Raw genomic sequence first — 19,565 nt, forward strand, 5'->3', positions numbered from 1 at the left:
ACAGAAAATCCTACTGGCCATGGCCAAAAAATGTTCACAGAGAAACAGAAGTCAGGTCTCCCATTTTCAGTTGGACTCTTGAAGTGAACACTTTCATACCTTTGACAAAAATAACGAATAACAATAATTGCAAAATCAATTACTATTGCAACAACAGTGTTGTAAAGTGCCATTATATTGCTGTTAAAGCTGTTTCCCTTTTTTGCCATATTGTCTTACTCACTTTAAGGTTTTTTTTCCTATCATTTCTTCTTAGTATTATTATTTTGTTGTTGTCTTTATTTCTGAGATGCAATCTGTAGTGAGTGTTTTTCTGTTGTGTGGTTTGTACACTGACTGAACTTCCAATTCTGATAAGAACACAAACTACTGCTGCATCTCTTTATCCATATTCTTGCCTTGGCTCTCACGCGTAACTAAACTCCCGTCTGTGTCTTTGTGTCTCTGTCCCACTTCTGCCCCCCTCTCCAGATGACGGAGCGCTACGCATCTGGAAGAACTTTGCCGACCAGAAGAACCCAGAAATGGTGACAGCATGGCAGGGTCTTTCCGACATGCTGCCCACTACAAGAGGTCAGCCCTCCTCCAGCACTCACAGTAAAGACCAACGCTCTATTTTTCTATCTGCCCCCCATCTACCCACCCATACTCCCAACACTTCCTGTAGTAACTCGCCGAGCTGTCCCACTTTTCACCCCATCCCAGTCACACTTCCACACTTCCCCCTCCCACGGAAGAACCAGGTAGGATAGAACCTGCTGCATTTTCTTGTTTTCTCGTCCTTTTTAATGAGCCATCCTACACCTTCTAACTGCACTACCTTTTTGGACCTCATATGCCAAAAATGACAGATATTGAATGGGTTTATGGTGAAAAACCAAACATGAGGTCAAATTAAGTGCAAGCATTTCATATTTTAGTTCTATGAGACAAAGTAAATTCTTAAACATCCCATTTTTAACTGCTGTTACTTTAAAGTTTGAGTTGCCACAAGTGACAGTTACAACTTAATGGTTAATGCTGAAAAGGTAGCATAACATTCACAGAAGTGGAGAAGAGTCATAAAGCCAGTTAGTTGACTCAGTATTGTCAGTTAGACAACAATATCTATCTAAAATGTGTTACCATTAGCTATCATCAGCCACCATAAGCTACCTGTCATAGCATCACTTTCACTAAAGAAACAAACACACAGATGTTTCTAATGATGTAAAAAGTTGTCAACCAGTCTGGTTATAAAAACCAGAGGCAGCAGAGGATGTCACCGCTTCAGGACCTTATGCAGTACAGTGGTCCCTCGTTTATTGCAGGGGTTACGTACAAAAAATAACCCGCAGTAGGCGAAATCCGTGAAGAAGTCAGCTTTATTTTTTACAATTATTCTATATATTTTAAGGCTGTAAAACCCCTCACCATACAGTTTATACACTTTTCTCAGACAGGCATTAACATTTTCTCACATTTATCTCTTGTTTGACTTGTTTGTTTGTCTTGCAAACAGGCAGCACTTAAAAGTCACACTGCTAGCGATTGAACATTTGTGTAAATTTGGCAAACCGCACGCATTCTGTACTGTACAGAGACACGGCACGGAGGAGATTGATTGACATTGGTCTACAGTCCCTTAGCCAATCATACACTGTAAAAAAAAAAAAACCATGCAAAATTGCACTAAAAAAATCCGTGAAACAGCGAGGCCGCGAAAGGTGAACCACGTTATAGCGAGGGACTACTGTATACTGAAAAATGAAACGGCACCGTTGTAGTTTGTTTCTGCCACATTGTTTGGAAGCCTTTGTTCAGAGTCACTTCATGTAAGAGAAAAACTTCATCCAAAAATGCGACAGCTAGATTATTAGGCATTCTTTACTTGTCTGTCTATGTTGAGAGAATATGTTTAATCCTTTTAACTTTGGCCTGTGGACGTTGGTGGATTCACAGCCATGCTTACCCTCTGTGTTGACACACTTTCATAATTCGCGAGGCAGTTATTCACAAATATTTGAACTAGGCCTGACACCCACAGCATACACATTCATCCTCCGCCATAATGTGCTGGGGGTACCCACCCTCCCTCTCTCTCTCTCTCTCTCTCTCTCTCCCTCTCTCTCCCTCTCTCTCTCTGCTCCATATTTTTGTGCATCAGGAATTTATCAGCTGTCAATTCTTGGTCAGGGAGGTTTTTAGGGAACCTGTGACAGCTGATCGTATGTTCCTACATATACTTGATAACCAGTTCAGTAAATACAGTAATTCACTTTCCCGCTTTTGAAGAGGCTTTTGAATCGTCTGTGACCCAGTGTATTAACAGGAGCACATGTGACGTGACAGTATTGTGTGTGAGTGCACAGCCTCCAGAAAGCATCTCATAGAGAATAAGATACATACTTGGCTAATTGGTAGCAACGAGAGCAGAGCTGTCAGGCTTGAGTGTGTGGCTGACTCACTGGCTGACTGGATGTGTGTGCAGAGGTGTAGACCACACACTACGTGCACATATGTGTCTCCATCATTACAATGACAGAGTCCCCACAGAGTCACCAGGACCCGCAGGGAGTCAACACACTTAACTAGCATCAATGTCTGTCAGACTCTTGCGACACATATCACCCTGAGAGACTGTTCCCCTGCAGAGAGCTCTCCCGCAGTGAGCCGCAGCCTTGTTTTGACTAACACCTTAACATTTAATGGTGTGCTTGTTATCCTCGATGTGTCGTTAGTGACAATTGCTGTGTCACTTCTGCATTCATACAACAGTGGGGGCATCCATTTTAATATGATATTAACAACAACCTGAGAGCTTCCCTGGGAAAGTTTTGCTTAAGAGTCCAGCTTCAGCTTGGGGTGTTTTAGTATTTTTTTGTATTTGACAAGAAACTTTAAAAACATCTGCAATCTTACACACACACACACACACCACCTCTCCTCCTAGCCCAGTAATCAGTTAAGAGTTATTTCCATTGCTTGGTCTTTCAGATAGGGTATAATAATTACATGCTTGTGTTTTGAAATGTTTAGATTTTTAGCATTGCCCTAGTGGCATTAATAATGTAAAACCCAATGAAATATTACACAAGCCTGTTTTTCTGCTGCCAGAAGAACTGCTCTGCCTTTGCAGGCAGTAGCTACAAGACTGAATGTTCTCAAGGAGACGTTGGCAGACGTACACACACACACTCTCTCTCTCTCTCTCTCTCTCTCTCTCTCACACACACACACACACACACACACACCTGTCCCTGTACAACCTGTCTTCACTCATTCCATCTCTGTCTCATGCTTTTGTGCCGTTTCTCATCAGTGAACCATCTTTGTAGACTCTGTCTGTCTGTCTGGCCTATTGTTACTTTGCAGGTTCTTCAGTATTGTTTTGTATGTGTGTGTGTGTGTGTGTGTCCCCCCCCCCCATCTCCAGAGGGTCTGAACAAGGTAGCAAGCAGTTTTCCCAACGAATTACACCTCCATGCAAATCTTTATCACCAGTCATTTTATGTGATGTATTTAATCACACACACCTACAACCCAGTTAGATTATACCCATAGGTCCTTTTCACTATTGACTTCATTCAAACCATCATTCCTATGCACATGCACACTCAGAGGTCTCTCTAGCCAAGCTTTCTGCCTGTGGTAAAGGGATTTTTGATTCTGTGTTCTGCAGGCTTGGAGGTTGGGGACCCTGTGCAGCTTCCACAGCCCCTGTTTGTAATGCATAGGCAGCAACTTAGTTCCTGCCTCTTTCTCAGTCTCTCTCCTTTCACTCTTTGATCCTGGCACATCACTGTTAGTCATCTGGGAGAAGCCACGCTGGGAAACAGCCGCCTTGTTCATCCCCCTTGCTGTCTGAAAGCATGTGGAGTATATTCCTGAAGTCATACTTTTAACTATGTGTGTGATGGTGTTGGTCTGCATGCTCAGGGGGAGCCTTTGCTAATTTGTTGCTTGCTTTGTTGCGTTCCTCCTCCCCCCTCCCCCCATTTGCTCCCTCCCCCTGCCCGCAGGTCTGGCCAGAAGGGTCTCCATCTATCTTGACAGGAGTAAGCAAGGAGGTGAGTGTCGCCATTCGGTTCTCTACTCCCTTACTCCGAGAGCAAAGGTGCTGCACTAAACAGCCAGCCTGTTTTTTGTTCTTGTATTCCCACGAACAACACCCTCACCCCTTCATCTGTCTGGTGATGCTCCATCATTTCATTCCTGGCAGTCATCCCAAAGCTTCGAAGAATCACTGAAAGTAGTGGAGTCAACAAGTTCATGCTGTTCTCATAACCAATAAAATGCAGTCCTGCTCCCTTTAGTTACCGTTATTATGGAGCCCCCGCTACCACTCTAAACTCTTACTTACTTTTGAAACAATTGGTCGTCAGTTTCAGACAGAGGTCGACAAAAGTATGACGGCTTTTTCAATTGGCTGAAGATAAGTAGCTAATTAACGTTAATTAATACTAAGTAACATTAGCACCCTAAATCAGTTAAAAATTTGCCCTCCTTGGCTGAATTTGAATTTCCTTATTTTAAAATAACAACCTAAGGGCTAAAGCTACGTGTCCCAGGCAAAAATGATGATCCACGTATAAGAGATGGAAATAAAGACACCACATAATTCTCTGCAGTGTAGTGCAAATTAGTCCCAATGTTATTAGCATGATGAGTAAAAATGTAAGACCTACAATTTGATTCTTATATAAGCTAATGATGAGGCAATTGGCCTTGAAAATCACATTTGTCACTACTGTAGGTAGTCAGCTAGAAAGATGTGCTGGTTAATATTTGCAGATGACATTATAGCAGATAAGCACACAGTTCAATCCACTGTAGTTCCTAGTATCCCTCTTACTGCACACCCAAGCACACTTCAACATGTGGAGAAATCATAGATATAAGAGATCAGAAAACAGGAGGCAAAGGTGTTGCCTGTTTAGTCCACTAAGAACTACTTGCCTGGCACATACACCAAAAAGTTTCGAGTTACTGGGTGCATGCATCCTACTGAATATGTGTGCAGTAGCGTTAATCCCATCGTGGCTGTGCCCCAGCTAGGCCATGTCAATCACTCGTACACAGCAGTGACATCATTCAGAAAAAAAATACTACTCTGCTTTGCAAGAGTCTCAAAGATTACAAAGATGAAACCCCCAAGATTAAAAATATACAATACAAAGTGTGATAATTGACCGTGTTCGTAGCTGGAGGTGACCCGTCAACAGTTTAGCAGAAGTCTTCTTTACAGTGGTGGTCTATGGAGAAGATGCTTTTTGGGCCGCATGCGATATTTTGTTGCAATACCACGAGTGGTCGCTGGGAGAAATTGGAATGAAGGCTAAGCAGCAGCAATGTATCCAGGTCTTATAATACATCCATTGGAGACATCCAAAGCTTGAAATACCTGCCAGGCATTGGTGTGGTTGGTAAGCTATTATTAGATGGTTGCTGTTTGGGGGAGGGGTTTCATCAACTGTCAGTGGCAGAGCAAATTTGCACTTCTGGGTATTTGGCAGAAATCCACAAACAAAACTCCATTTAAATAGAAGCTTGTTTAAAGAACAAGAAAAAAGCTTTTGTCTTTGGTAAGGGCGCTCTCTGTCTTCAAACAGGCACTGCCCCCATTACTCATTTTCACCTCAAAATGGCTTCTGTCATGTATAAAGAATATACTTATTTAAGCTGGTCCCAAAGGTATCAGCCTTTAATTGGGAGCATGTCGGTGTGGCTTGATTTTAATAGCATAGAGCCACCCAAACTGTCTCGCCAGAGGGATTAGCCTGTTAAACTCCAGAGGAACCACTGAAATTAGGGGACTGTGGACGGCACAGGCGAGAGAAACTATTCCTGCATCTAATTAAGTTCTGATCCACATACTTTTAATAATATTTCAACTTGTTTTGTTCCCACTTCTTCATTCACCTTCGTCCAGTCTTTCTACACATTTGTACCCCTGAAAATGCTCAAGACTGGGGATCTGGAGGATCTTCCCTATTTTATTTTCTTCCTCTTCGTCCCTTTTTTTGGCTGCATCAGTGAAAGTAGAGCAGCCCTCCCCTCTTTGACTTTAGGGAGGCAGACACTGCTTCCTGCTCTACATTTGGCTCCACTGCCGTGTGCCTTGTTAACATCAGGGCTGGGAACTTGCTAAATCCAGAAATGGGGACTGTGTGGAATCTGAGAGAGGCACATGACTTCAGGAAAATGAGAAGAAAGCCCCCAGCAAGACTCACCTGTTTTTTTCACCTGGAGCAAGAAGTTTCAGTACAGTGTAGGTCGAGAAAAAGACCAGCAACAGAAACTTTTTCCTATGTGTGTTGTTGAAATGTGATTATAGGAGGAAGGCAGTAGATCTAAAAACATTAGGTCATCTCTCCGAAGCGACCACTTGTAGATTTTTATTCTTGGCGTTGTGAGACTGAAGCTTTAGTTAAATAATATGTCTGTTTTTATAGATTTCCAATCATTTTAAGATATGAGTGTTAGTCTCCTTTCTACAATAAACAGGTTAGCAAGTGCTAATGTCATGTTGGTTGGACCTCATTTTAAAAGGTCTTTGTCAACCAGACAGGTCAAAGCTTTTCAAGTCCCTGAATGCTAGGTCTCAGCCTCCAAAATTTTGACAAATGCCATAGCAGGGAAGTCTCCCTGCCAGTCAGAGTGGTTCCATAGATATGTCATCTTCTATTACAGGCACATGTCTGTCGGACAAGTCCCTGGTAATCCTGGAAATTTTATCACTAGAGTCCTGGTGGACCTTTTTCAAAGGAAATACGATGAAGGAAAGTGAGGGGGAAACGCTGAGGGAGAAAAGAACTAGGAAGGCCGCATCACTAGTTTAATGAGCTGCAATGTATGGGAGAGCTAGTCCATTACTGGAGATAATGGTGCCGAATGATAATGTATCTTTTCCACAGAAAAAAGAGTGGAGTGAAACAAAGAGATTTATGCACAGATATAGATAAATATATCACAAGTTAAGCACACTGGCACAGGAGAAGATGATCTACCACAACTTCTGGCTGCCTACTTAGTTGTTAATGGTGTTAAAAGACAGCATCATTGCTGTTGTTTAGTTTAGTTTATTTGAAAGGGGGCAATACAATTTCATAAAACACATGATTACACAAGGCTAGTTTTCATCTGTAGTCCCCTGGCCATGATGTAAAATTTTTTTTTTGTTGATGGTCATTGAGGGAAACATTGGATTTCAAGCAGTAGGGAAATGACAAGGCTTAAAGAGAAGATGTACATTGAAGCTATCTATACCTCCACCTCCAAAGTAGTAACATTTACAGCTGAGGAAACATTGCCCACACTCCTTTGCTCCTGCTCTTCCTTCTCACAACTCAACTCTCCATGTCTGTATTGATTGTGTGGGTAACTAAGACCCGCTCAGGCCTCCAAAGGTTCCCTATAATGCAGAAATTTAACCCATTTTGAGTAGTCAAGTGTTGACCGCAAGAGACAAAACTCAAGGATTGGGTTTAAGGTTGGAGATCTTTGGAGATCTCTGACCCATGAACTCCCAGTAAACTTTGGTTGGACAAAGATTGATTGGACACGGGTAGGATGGAGTCATCTGAAGTGCAAAAGAAAGAAGGCTGGGGATCAGCTGAGTTGGGGGTGAGAGGAAGTGGGTAGCTGGATGGACAGAGACAGATGGAAGGTATGGAAACACTGAACTGGCCCAAGTGAGCAATGACCCTAGGTTTACTGTGTGTCAGCTGGTTTCTACTAATTTAATGTTCCATTTGTTTGAGAATGTGTACCATTTAAATACAACATCAGCTGATATGGTGTGTCAGTTGATATTGATTTGTTTTTTTCATAGTGTTGCTCATCTTCTCTACTGGTTAGAAAAGCATTGTACTCGCTAAACTACAGTAGGAACATGGTACCATCGCTACAACAAGATAGCAAGAAACACAAACAGACAAGCAAACAACAAGCAGTTGTGGCTCAGAGGTAGAGTGGGTTGACCATCAGCGGTTCGATCCCCGGTTCCTCTAAGTCAGCATGTCAAAGTGTCCTTTGGCAAGACACTGAACCCCAACTATGCTCCTGAAGCATGGCTTCAATGTGTGTGAAAGAATAGTCTCCTTCGACTTAGACCTCCTGAATGAATGATGTGTGAATGGGTGAATGAGGATGTGATGTGAAAGTGCTTTGAGTGGTCGAAATGACTAGAAATGCACCATACAAATACAGACCATTTACCATCTTTAGCCAGACGATCTAAACCATATTGTTTGGAGGTAAAACCAGAAGTGAACTAGGGAAACAAAATATCTGATAAAACTCATAGTGTACCCTGGATGGACTATTAGATGGATTGCAGTCAACATCTCTAGAGATATTCATGGTCCCCAGAGGATGAATCATCTGACCTTTAACAGTGCCGTCAGAGGGTTGGCATTTTTGGTTTTTAACGAAAGGCATTAGTTTGATTGCCATGAACTTTGGAGCGCTTATTCACGGTCCAAATCAACTCGCCATTATCTGATACATTTTTAGACATTCTGAACAGAGTTCAGGGGGTTTGTTTGCCATTTGTATGTGCTTATATGACTTCTCATGTCTTTTGCCTCATCTGCTCTTGTTGTAATAATGTTGCAGAGTTCCAAGATCGTAGCAATTACTCCGAAGACCCACAAAAAGAGCCAAGTTGTAATATACAGGCATTATCCTTAAATCTGAGGCCCTGTCTTCCTAATGTTAATCACAGTGTTACACAGCAAATATGGAGCCAGTGGGTCTTCCAACACACAAAACCTGGACACATCACACAGAAGGGAAGGACTGAGGGTCTGTAGGAGACCATAATCTTACTTTTGCTCCAGAGCAGCCTAGAAGGTTAGTCCAGCAATGCTTGAACTAGAAACCAAACCACAAAGACCGTTAGACCACAGCAGTGCTTAGTCAGCTTGGGATTCACAATGGATTTCTCATTATGGGAGGACACATGGAAAGATAATGATGCATAAAGCTGAGTCTAAATTATGTGTGCTCTGTATTTTAGAGAAAATACATGCCCACATTTTAATGTGTTGGGGAATCATCTACAAGTGCAACCCCTGTCATTGTAACCCAGATTTTCTCATCGCAGAGCCAGCAGCTTCAAAGGGAATGCCTCCTTTCTTCTCACAGCTTCTGAAATGAGGCAGCATCAAGCGCTCCCGCATGTGACTGTGAACGTGTCCCAGACTGAGCCAGCTCCTGTTTGAAGTGGTTTTTCCCTTGCATGCTATTTCCTCACATGTGCCTACGCTACCGGCAGTGTGACGTTTTGACGCCTGAGAGAGCCGGGTGACGTCACAGTCGGGGATTTTGAGCCACTGCATGGGGCTTGGGTTTCCTTTCCAAGCCGAGTAGAGCAGCGGAAAGCCCCATCACAGATGGCTCAGTGGGAGAAAGTTAATTTAAGTCACGACTCATGAAGGTGGCACAAGGAAGAGATGAGCAGTGGGAAAGGATCACAAATGATACACATGTTCACTGTTGTTCTGCCAAGCCAGAGTGGAACAAAGTAATGGAGTTGTAATTTTTCTCTTTGCACTTCAAAATTGTGTGAAAGGAGCCAATAAGGATGAAAGTGATGTGATTGTATAAAGCTTCATGGTGACATGGGTAGGTGGGTGGGCAGGAGATGGTTATTGATTGAAAAAACAGGAGGAGGAAGTGACTAAGACAAAAAGAAAAGGGAGGAATTGAAGCATGATGTGATGAGTTTCAAAAGAGCATCTGTGGTAAAAGCTTCCTTGTGAGAGAAAGACGGAGAGTGTTTTCATGTGAATTTTGCTTTCCGGAGTCCCTACCTGCTCTTTTATCCCAGCTCGTCCATCTTATAAACTTACATTATGAAAAGGGTATCTGTGGCATGTGGGAAATGTGGATCCAACTCCAACTGCTGTTGATGTTTCAGTAAAGCTGAAATTATACTTTTATCATCTGCATAGTCACAAGAAATGTGTGTGTGTGTGTGTGTGTGTGTGTGTGTGTGTGTGTGTGTGTGTGTGTGTGTGTGTGTGTGTGTGTGTGTGTGTGTGTGTGTGTGTGTGTGTGTGTGTGTGTGTGTGTGTGTGTGTGTGTGTGTGTGTGTGTGTGTGTGTGTGTGTGTGTGTGTGTGTGTGTGTGTGTGTGTGTGTGTGTGTGTGTTTTAAACTTTTGACAGTCTTAGGATACTGACCACAAACTTCAACAAGCCCATCCGACAAGGTTGTTGCATGTCATCCCTAATATCTGTCCTCTCATCTCTCTCCTATCTACTGTCAATGACTATAAATGACTTAAATATAGAAAAAAGTCATTGAAGACCAGTAGATGTGGTTAAAGCTCTGACCAGACGAAATGAACAACACAAAGACAGTCCCACCTCTACACACCTGGCCGATTCAGTTTCAGAAATGTACAGAAATTGTCAGACGTCGGAAAGGTGGTGGCAGACTGTTTCAGACTCTGTTGTAGGATCCAACAAGCACTGAATTTGAAGTGAGCGCAGCCACAGGCCTCTGCCAGACGTCATCGAGCCAGCAGGGCGAGTGTGGCTGACATGGCACTGCTCACTTGATTCCTGCTGTGACCGCCAGCATATGAAGAGTGTTACTGTCTTCAGCTTCTTCCCTCCATATGTCCTCGCTCAAGCGCCATTTGACTCATCTAAGCCTGAATGTGCTGACAGGCTCAGTGTTTACATCTCCCAGTGGTCGTCTTCAGGAAGCATACAAATGCATTCGCATGTCCATGTTTATGCACTTAGTGTGGAGGTCTTATGTATATATATATAATCTGCAGTGTGTTTCTGGTTGTCTTGGTTCCTTTGTGGTGTATTTGTTAGTTAGACGGTGGTGCGGGAAGCTCTTGCACTAATCTTTCATTTGACTCTCTATGTGAGGCAGCGAGAGCCATCTGAAACCTCCAACAGATTGTGTGTCGTGTATTTGGGGAGTTGCTGGGTGTGTGAAACAGCTGTGTGTGTGAGAGTTCACTTATAATGAAATTAACTCCAAACCAGTACATTAAAACAGCGGTTCACATATTGTGTACAAATTATTCTGTGTAATTTAGTGTTTTATACTCATATTTCAGACTTTGGGCACCTTTTCAGTATTAATTGTGATGAAAAGTCACCTTCTGTTTTGTTTTAATTCAAAAAGCATCAGTTCAGATGTCTCGCAACACCGTATGGGTGTATGTTGAGGATTGTTGGTGTGTACATGCTTTGCGTTATAAGTGCTGTGTCATCTTGTGTTGTAGGTGCAGGCATGGTGGTCGATTGGGAGCAGGAGACGGGTCTCCTTATGACGTCTGGAGATGTTCGAGTCATCAGGATCTGGGACACGGACAGGGAGATGAAGGTCCAGGTACTCAGTGATCCTGTTTGTCTCCCAGATTTTCTGAATACAGCTGGAACTGTTTGTTAGCTCTTGAGAAACTTGGACTTCAGGCCGTGCAGGTCTATTACTTAAGATCATTGTGTTCACTTCTTATTTTTTGATAAATCAACCTCCGACAGTCTTATGTTTGAGGGAGGGGCCACACAGAAATCCCCACAGTACCCCTAAAAGTGGTGTTTATCATTTCTGTTTTCTACAAAACACCTCCAGAGTTCATTCCAAAATGTCATTCTCAGATATACTCTGAGCTTAATGTTAACATGCTAACTGACACAAGAATAGTGTGGGCACTTCAACATGCTACAGTTTGGATGTTAGTATGCCACTGTTAACTCAAATGTAACATTAATGAACAGCACAGTCCACAGGAGCCGCTTATTAGAATGTTAAAGTAAAGCTGAGCCTGACAAACTGAGAACTCCCACATCGACGACATCACAGAGGAGAGGTCCCTTTGATGGATATTGACATGGCCGTTTCTTTGACGTCATCCTCTGACATTTCCATTTTTTGCTGTGGTTGCTATGTATGTTAATAGCTGCTTCAGCATTATCAGAATAAAACAAAAATAAATGCACACATGGGAGCCAGTGAAAACAAAAGTATTCTAACAGTGTAAGACGTCATTTTACTCATGAACATTTGACTGAAAGTGGAGCTGCAGTCGGAATCTGTGTGACGTCACACTTCAACTTAGAGGCCAGCACGTGTAAATGAAAAGGTGGATTATGGATCCAAGCTATTCTGAAAACTGTATTGTCATCAAAAACAGCCCGAATAACTCTGCTGATGCTAAAACATAAATCAATGAAACAATGATACAGTATACTCATGCTGTTGGTGTTTGAGTACACTAAAGGAAATCTGTGGCAGGGTCAGTACCATTAGTGTGATTTCCTTTTTTGACACATCCAACGGTCCTCGGTGGGCTAATCATTAATCACCGTCTGATTGATGGAAGCGATGCAAATACAAATAGCTCCGCCTCGCCTGTGGCTCCTTGTTGATGCTGGTTCCAACTTGAGGTGACAGCAGAGCACATGCCTGATGATTTCAGAGAGGGTTTAATGTGTCGTGATGGTTGTAAAGACAGTGGTACGTTTTCTTCACAAGCCTTTGATGGGTGTTTGTGTGTTTGTGTGTATCCACCAGGACATCCCAACAGGAGCAGACAGCTGTGTGACCAGCCTGTCCTGTGATTCCCAGCGCTCGCTCATCGTTGCCGGTCTGGGTGACGGATCTGTGCGCGTATTCGACCGGAGGATGGGTCCTAATGAATGGTAAAACACTACCCCTCTCTCTCTTAATCTTGAAGGCAGCCTCTGGCCTCATCACTGTCTTACCACAGAGAAGGTTAATGAATTGATTATTCATTTATAGTTGAATATAGTCTATAGTCTTATACTGTCTCACCACTATTTAAATACATTCAAGAACACACATAGCAGCTTCTGTGGCCATTAACTCCAACATTATTCACTTCTCTAATCTCTATTTATTATATATAGCATGCTTTAAATCTCCCTATGGGGGTGCCGCCTCTTTTAATGGACCTTGGTGGCACCGGATCCCCCCAGTTGGTTAAACATTATTTAAATTTCTGTCCCAAGGGGGAAAAACAAAGCAGTTAAACCATGAAGTGGCACATAAATCTTTAAGTAAAGTTAATTTAATAGTTCCCCTCAGGCTTGGAGTTACATCTTTCAGTAACTGTGCTGCTCCCCCTAGCATTAGTCCAGGTACAGCAGACAGGCATGCACAGGTCAGAAAGAACATGCAAAAATGTTCCGCATGCTTCATGTGTGCGGTGGTTTACAAATAGGGTTTGGGGTTATTTCTACCACCTGTGCATCTTGTTTTCAGCACTGGGAGAAAATAAATTATTATATTTGCGTTGATTTCCTGTCACACCTGTGGGCGGGTCTCATTTGATAAACTTTAGTAGAGTGCATTGTGGGTAGTGTGTTGTTCAGGTACAGTTGAGTTCTGAAAAGATGGTCAGAGGTTTTTTTGCTTTCAGCTCAGTGCCGTGTCAGTCTCTCCAGGAGACAGTCGTTGCTTTTTCAGCCATCCCATGATCCCATGGTGCCACCCAGTGGTTATTACCTCTAGTACATATTTACAACTTTGGAGTCTCTGTTTTGGTATTTTATACTGCTGTTGTCTGTTTACTCCAGTTAGAAAGTAATCCCCAATGTCTCATGAAATATGAGAGGAAGAGGAGCTTCAGCACGTACACACAAGTTCAAACAAAGCAGTTCAAATACAAACAAAAAATCGATCTGCTCCACAGGAGCGAGACAGTGTGTCTTAAGATCCAACCCATTATTTCTAAAGTAATTATCTTAAAGGTCAATAATAGATGTAATAATTCTGGATTCATGCGCTCATCACAGCAAAACACTACTACCTCTGCTATTACTGATAATAAGAAGTAGTAGAAGAAGAAGAATGATAATAGTTCCAATGCTCACCTATTGGAAGAAAACTACTCTGTTGAGCTCATAGTTCAATATAGTTATCTGACATATTGCTTTACATGATAAACTCTCTCAATTTGACATTTGTTCTGTTTTTATGTTTTTAATATAATTCTAAAAAGATGTTAAATCTTCTCTTGTAATTAGGTCAACTTTGTTAGTTTGGTTCAAATTAAATAAAATTAAAATTCATGTATTGTTGTTTTTACAATCTTCTGTAAATTCATGTCAGTATTCCTGCAGTTCTTTGGCGATACTATAAATGAATATGGTATGCTTGATAGGATTTTAAGACACCAGGTACCTTGCAGCTTGAATGCAGTCTTCATTTTACATGACATTTACAAATATGGGTGAAAGGTACTCTGGGAAACCGCATGCGTTAGGCTGGGATTGTGTAGGCTCTATTCTGTGCCTCATTTAGTTTTATTACTGTTCCTATGTTCTTCACTAACTTATTGGATACTTTTATGATACTTTGGCTTTATACTGTGATGGCTGTACTGGTGCTAATGATGTTCACAGACTTTCCAGCTCTATTTTCCCGTGTTTCCTGTCAGGTTATTGTGAAGAAACACACAGTGAAGCGTTACTTTAGCTGCCGTTTGTTCTGTCTCTTGTGTGTTTGTGCAGTCGGGTGATGACGTACAGGGAGCACGGAGCCTGGGTGGTCAAAGCTCATCTACAGAAGGAGACAGACGGGCATATAATCAGCGTCAGGTAGGCTCTTTCTTTAAGATTCATGCAACCCAACATTTGTGTTTTGTTGTTGTTCCCTGTACTGACCTTGGCGCTGCCCACCAGTGTTAACGGAGACGTTCGATTCTTTGAACCGCGGACACCAGACTCCATCACCGTTCTGCAGACAGTGAAGGGGTTAACAGCCCTGGACATCCACCCACAGGCCAACCTGTTCGCCTGGTGAGTCTGTTTGTGCAGATGCAGGTCCCAGCCCAAACAAAAGCTCATCAAGTGTCCACAATGTTTAGGTCACATCCCTGAGATCATGCTGTACTCCTTGCTTTCTTCCCTTTGCTTCAGTAAAAGAGAGTCAAATATCTCTGTGTTTGCTTGAGTTGACAAACAGAATAAATGTAAGTGGACAGCACACCTGACTTCCATTCAAAAGGTTACATTTCACCACAAAAGAAATCCAATGCAGTACACACAGCGTATGATGGATGTGATGCTTAAAGCTAAAAGTCTCTCTGTTTTATCCTCTGCCCTCCAGCGGATCGATGAACCAGTTCATAGCTGTCTACAACACTAACGGCGATGTGATCAGCAACATAAAGTACTATGACGGCTTCATGGGACAAAGGATTGGGGCCATCAGCTGTTTAGCCTTCCACCCTTACTGGGTAAACTAAGACATGAGCATTTTCACTGAGCAACAATATTCTCACAGTTGTGCATCTGGACCAGGAATTATCATACATTTCAGAATGACTTACAATAACACATGATCATGATGTTTTACAGGTTGGTCGTGTTGTGTGTTCAAAATTGCAAAGCTTAATACCAATATTTTTAAACCTGGGCTCTACTGGTGCATATTTTGTTTGTTTAAATGACGATGAGGAACAAAATGTTAGATCGCCTCAGCCATCGGCTGCAATGGCAGCAGCGTGTGCCTGATCAGTAGATCCACTAAAAGCTACTGACGGGCTCAGATTGTTGTTCTGTGTCATTATGGAAAGGATCCCTACAGAGATAGACTGTAGGATCCGGTATATCACTCTCTTCAAAGTTACCTGCCTCCATTGACAAAACCTTGCAGAACATGGGAGTTGCTGGTCTTCCTTGATCGATTAGTTAGTTTGTGTGATTGTGTGCCTTTAGTATTTTAGACTGTTAGTCCAGATCCACTAACCTCTAAACAAATGACTAGTTTATATAATCCCCTTAACATGGATCCGTTGGTCTTTCTGCTCGTGGTCATTTGTGAGCCACACTGTCTGAGAGGGTCGATGACTCCTGGGCCCAGTTCTGTGCTTAGTATAATGACTGTACATGCACATGTCTCGTAATGTTTCATATGAACTACTGACGTGTTCTTGGCATGTAGCAAATACATTAGCTTCCTTGGTCAGGGAACGCACGTCTTTTACTTAAACTCATTGTCACTGAAGCAGGTGTTAACAGACGTTCTATTTTTGCATTAGCAGGCTTTTAAGCTTTCTTAGACTACCGCTGCATTTGTGAAAGAAATCCTGACATGTTTCCTGCAGGAAACCCAGACTAACTTCTTTTCTCTTTGTTTCTCGTCAGCCCCACTTGGCCGTAGGCAGCAACGACTACTACATGTCCATCTATTCAGCAGAGAAGAGGCTCAGATAACACACCAGCGTTCATCATCAACCCCCGCCCCCACCCCCCAAACACATGACTTCAGACCTTGAGCTTCAAGCTCCAGGATGTAAATGATGTTTTTGTTGTACATATGCAATTACCACCCTGAATGTTCTCGTGATGGCTGCTGACAAAAACTCATGCTACGAACGACGATATATATATTATTATTATTATTCTCATTGTTTATTCATATTCTTATTATGAAGCTAATGATTGTAGACTTGGCTGTGCTGAGGAGTGTGTATATTTAAATAGCGTATACAGAAGAATAGAGGCTCTATTTTAAAGAAGTGGTACCCATGGATCACTGGGGCTCCTCCTCCTCGCCGCAGAGTGAGCATCACTACCTGAATGAACTGTGACCCCAGCGAACCTAGAAGTGGCGAAGGGCAGTGGGGGGGGGGGGCCCGGAGGACAACACACACTGTTATAACACACTCACTGGTGCAGGAAACATGGACTCGCCCCGACGCAGGACACCAGTGTGTTCATAAATCAATTTTAATGGCCGTCTCGCAGCCAAAGGACACAGAGTTTTGCTACTTTGCTGCATTGCTGTCGAGACGTTTGTAAGGACGGACCCAGAGATGGTGGACTGTGCTCATTCTTGCCTGACACGTCGACCAGGCTCTGTGTGTGTGTGTGTGTGTGTGTGTGTGTGTCTGTGTGTGTGTGTGAGTGTGAATGGATTATAGCACAGATGTGCCCCACAGTGGGCCTTCATAGCCTTGGACTTAATTGATGCCCAGAAAAGATGCCTGTTTCCATGCTAGAATTCCCCTCCTTGCTTCCCGACCCCAGCGTGCCAAACTAAACCATATTGTCCATGCAGGCCCCTTTGTTGTGGCTCAGAGGGGCATTTTTGTTGGTTTATTTGTTTTTTAACATATCGCCTGTAAAAAGGGAAATCTCCCGTGGGCCCTAGGATGATACATACTCTAGCACAGTGAGCGGAGGGCTAGATTGGTAAGAGTTAAACACCCAGTCTCACAGGGAGCCTGTGGTACCCACCTACCTGCCCTGCAAAGCAATAAAACCTCCTGTGACTCAGCCTCAAGCTCCTCCCCTGACATTTCCGACAACGATCCAGTTTGAAGGCGGCGGCGGCGGCCTTGCATGCCGTCATTAGCTTAAGGCGGATGTAGTCCCCCGGAACCCAACGTGCCACATTATAGCAATACAAACACGCATTTCCAGTCATCACAGTGTGATTCTTCAGTGTCTTTTTCTATACCTAGAGTGGTGGCTGCATTTTTACCCCATCGACTCACACCAGTGACGGGAAAGATATCAATTCAATTGATTTTCCTGTGATTGTCTAAACTTTCTGCCAATCATTATGTTGGAATGAAAAGATAGTGAAAGAAGAACATTTCTGACTGTTCTGGCCCTAAAGCCCATCTTTTCTTTATTCTGGCCCTGGTGAGCCAGTCAATCCTCTTCTGGCCTCTGGAAGAGTTGCCCCTGGTTGCTTTCTCATTTCCAAACAGTGAAGACCCTTTAGAGCACACGGCACGGTAGGTTTAGAGAACTTGTAGATTCTATGACTCATCACATCTGGGATCACTGTTTGGACCATTTTTCACCAAACCTTCTGTAAGGTTTCTTTTTTCCTCGTCTTTGAATTAGAATTTTTTAGTTTATTGCCAGGCTTCTTTGGTTCGATTTCGTTGAACAAAGTGGAGACATGTAGTGAGCTGCATGTTATCGGATGACGTCGGAGCTGTGGCTTCTCTTTAACTTGCTCATAGTGTCACGTTCTGGTCTGCATCCTTAATTTCGCTCAGGTACTTCATGAGCCGCCACGAACCAACGTGCAGCTGCCAGCCTCCACAGTGTGTGCAGCATGATGGACAGGTCCAGTCAGTTACATGACCGGGTGCCGTGTCCCCTCAGAGATCATGGAAATGGATGACAGAAATGTCCTCGTGGTGCTCTTTGATAAAGACGCCTCTTTTATTAGAAAGGGGCCTCCAAGTTGGGGGGGTTTGTGCAGCATTACCAAGGGCGTGCCTCTTCGGGGCTGCAGCTTTGCTTGTTTAGCTTTTTAAAATCTTTTTTCTCTTTTTGTTTTGTAATTTTATGTTTTTAATTCTGCAGGCATTTTGTTTGCCTTAGCCTCCATGAGGTGGAGGTGGAAAAAGAGGGTTCAGCCTTTCCCTCCCTCACACACACACACACACACACACACACACGCTGCACTTAAGTCTTGCCATGACCCCTTTATCGCCAATTTACCCCAACAGCCACCCCCTCCTCTCTTTTCCACCTCACTCCTCTGCATCCGCTATCCTGAGCTTTGCTTTCCCTGCAGGAGGACTGGACTTGTGGACTGAAAGTGAACTGGGAACACGCATACAGTCTGTATAAGCGGCTGCAGTGGCAGTCACCACATTTGCCCCCACCATCACCTCAACACCGAGCCTTTAGCGCTCTCCGTGGTTTGGCAGGCCTCAACTGCTTTTGGGGTTGGAGCCATTTGCTCAGAATCACCTTCATCTCTAAGTATCCTGCTTTGAGTTTTAAGATTTTAGATCTGGAGATAAAGAAGAGACTTTAACAAGGTAGTAAGAAAGGAACAATGAAAACAATCAGGTTTGCCTCTGACATTAGACTGCTTTGCTGACTGTGGTTTATTGGATGGGAGATGAAATCAATGAAATAAACCAAATACAACACCGGAATTTGGATGTTTCTTGTATTTTCCATTTGAAACGGTATTTTGCTGTGGTCTTCTAATATCTCGTCTACCTTAAAACGGGCGGCTGTGGCTCAGCGGTAGAGTGGGTCGTCCCTCAATCAGATGGTCGGGGGTTCGATCCCCGGCTCCTATGAGTCAACATATCGAAGTGTCCTTGGGCAAGACACTGAACCCCAACTTGCTCTTGAAGCAGCTTCAGTGTGTGAATGAGTGTGAAAGAATAGTTTCCTCCAGCTTAGAGTCCTCCTGTATGAAGAATGGGTGAATGAGGATGTGATAGAAAAGTGTTTTGAGTAGTTGAAATTACTGGAAAGGCGCCAAACAGACCATTTACCATTTACATTATGCAAACTCTCATCCATTTTGAGCTCAAACTTTTCACTGAGGCGCAGTACAATTAGTTTTTAAAGAACTGCAGATTGTGCTCAGTGGGTTTATTTAATGCACTTAATCATCAGACAAGCTGTATCAAAGCACTAAGCTAAATTCTCTCTCAATGCTGAATACAGTAAAGAAAGCACTGTATTTAATGTCGTTTTGGAAGTCAGAAATTCATTTGTCCTCGACAACTAAACAGATAAAACTTAGTACTGACAAGGACCTTAAGTTATTTTACATTTGTTTCTTTTGATAAAGATAATTAATACACAATTT

The 19,565-nt window shown here is 43.0% G+C and overlaps 1 protein-coding gene across 4 annotated transcripts in view; it reads left to right on the top strand.

Annotated features, from left to right (window-relative positions):
• The window catches only part of rptor (regulatory associated protein of MTOR, complex 1), a 154,265-nt gene extending 135,371 nt beyond the window's left edge, over positions 1-18,894 (top strand). Inside the window, exons 29-36 of one of the 4 annotated variants that reach the window (XM_070856559.1) lie at positions 472-597; positions 4,002-4,049; positions 11,236-11,342; positions 12,528-12,655; positions 14,489-14,575; positions 14,660-14,776; positions 15,087-15,216; positions 16,127-18,894. In XM_070856559.1, the coding sequence (XP_070712660.1) occupies positions 472-597; positions 4,002-4,049; positions 11,236-11,342; positions 12,528-12,655; positions 14,489-14,575; positions 14,660-14,776; positions 15,087-15,216; positions 16,127-16,195 (812 nt within the window). In that variant the 3' untranslated portion in view covers positions 16,196-18,894. The remainder of the gene's footprint in view (positions 1-471; positions 598-4,001; positions 4,050-11,235; positions 11,343-12,527; positions 12,656-14,488; positions 14,576-14,659; positions 14,777-15,086; positions 15,217-16,126) is intronic. The other 3 variants (XM_070856560.1, XM_070856561.1, XM_070856562.1) reach the window with 3 other exon arrangements.
• The last annotated feature ends 671 nt before the right edge of the window (positions 18,895-19,565 follow it).

Source organism: Pempheris klunzingeri, chromosome 3 (assembly GCF_042242105.1).
Source record: "Pempheris klunzingeri isolate RE-2024b chromosome 3, fPemKlu1.hap1, whole genome shotgun sequence".
Lineage (NCBI taxonomy): Eukaryota > Metazoa > Chordata > Actinopteri > Acropomatiformes > Pempheridae > Pempheris > Pempheris klunzingeri.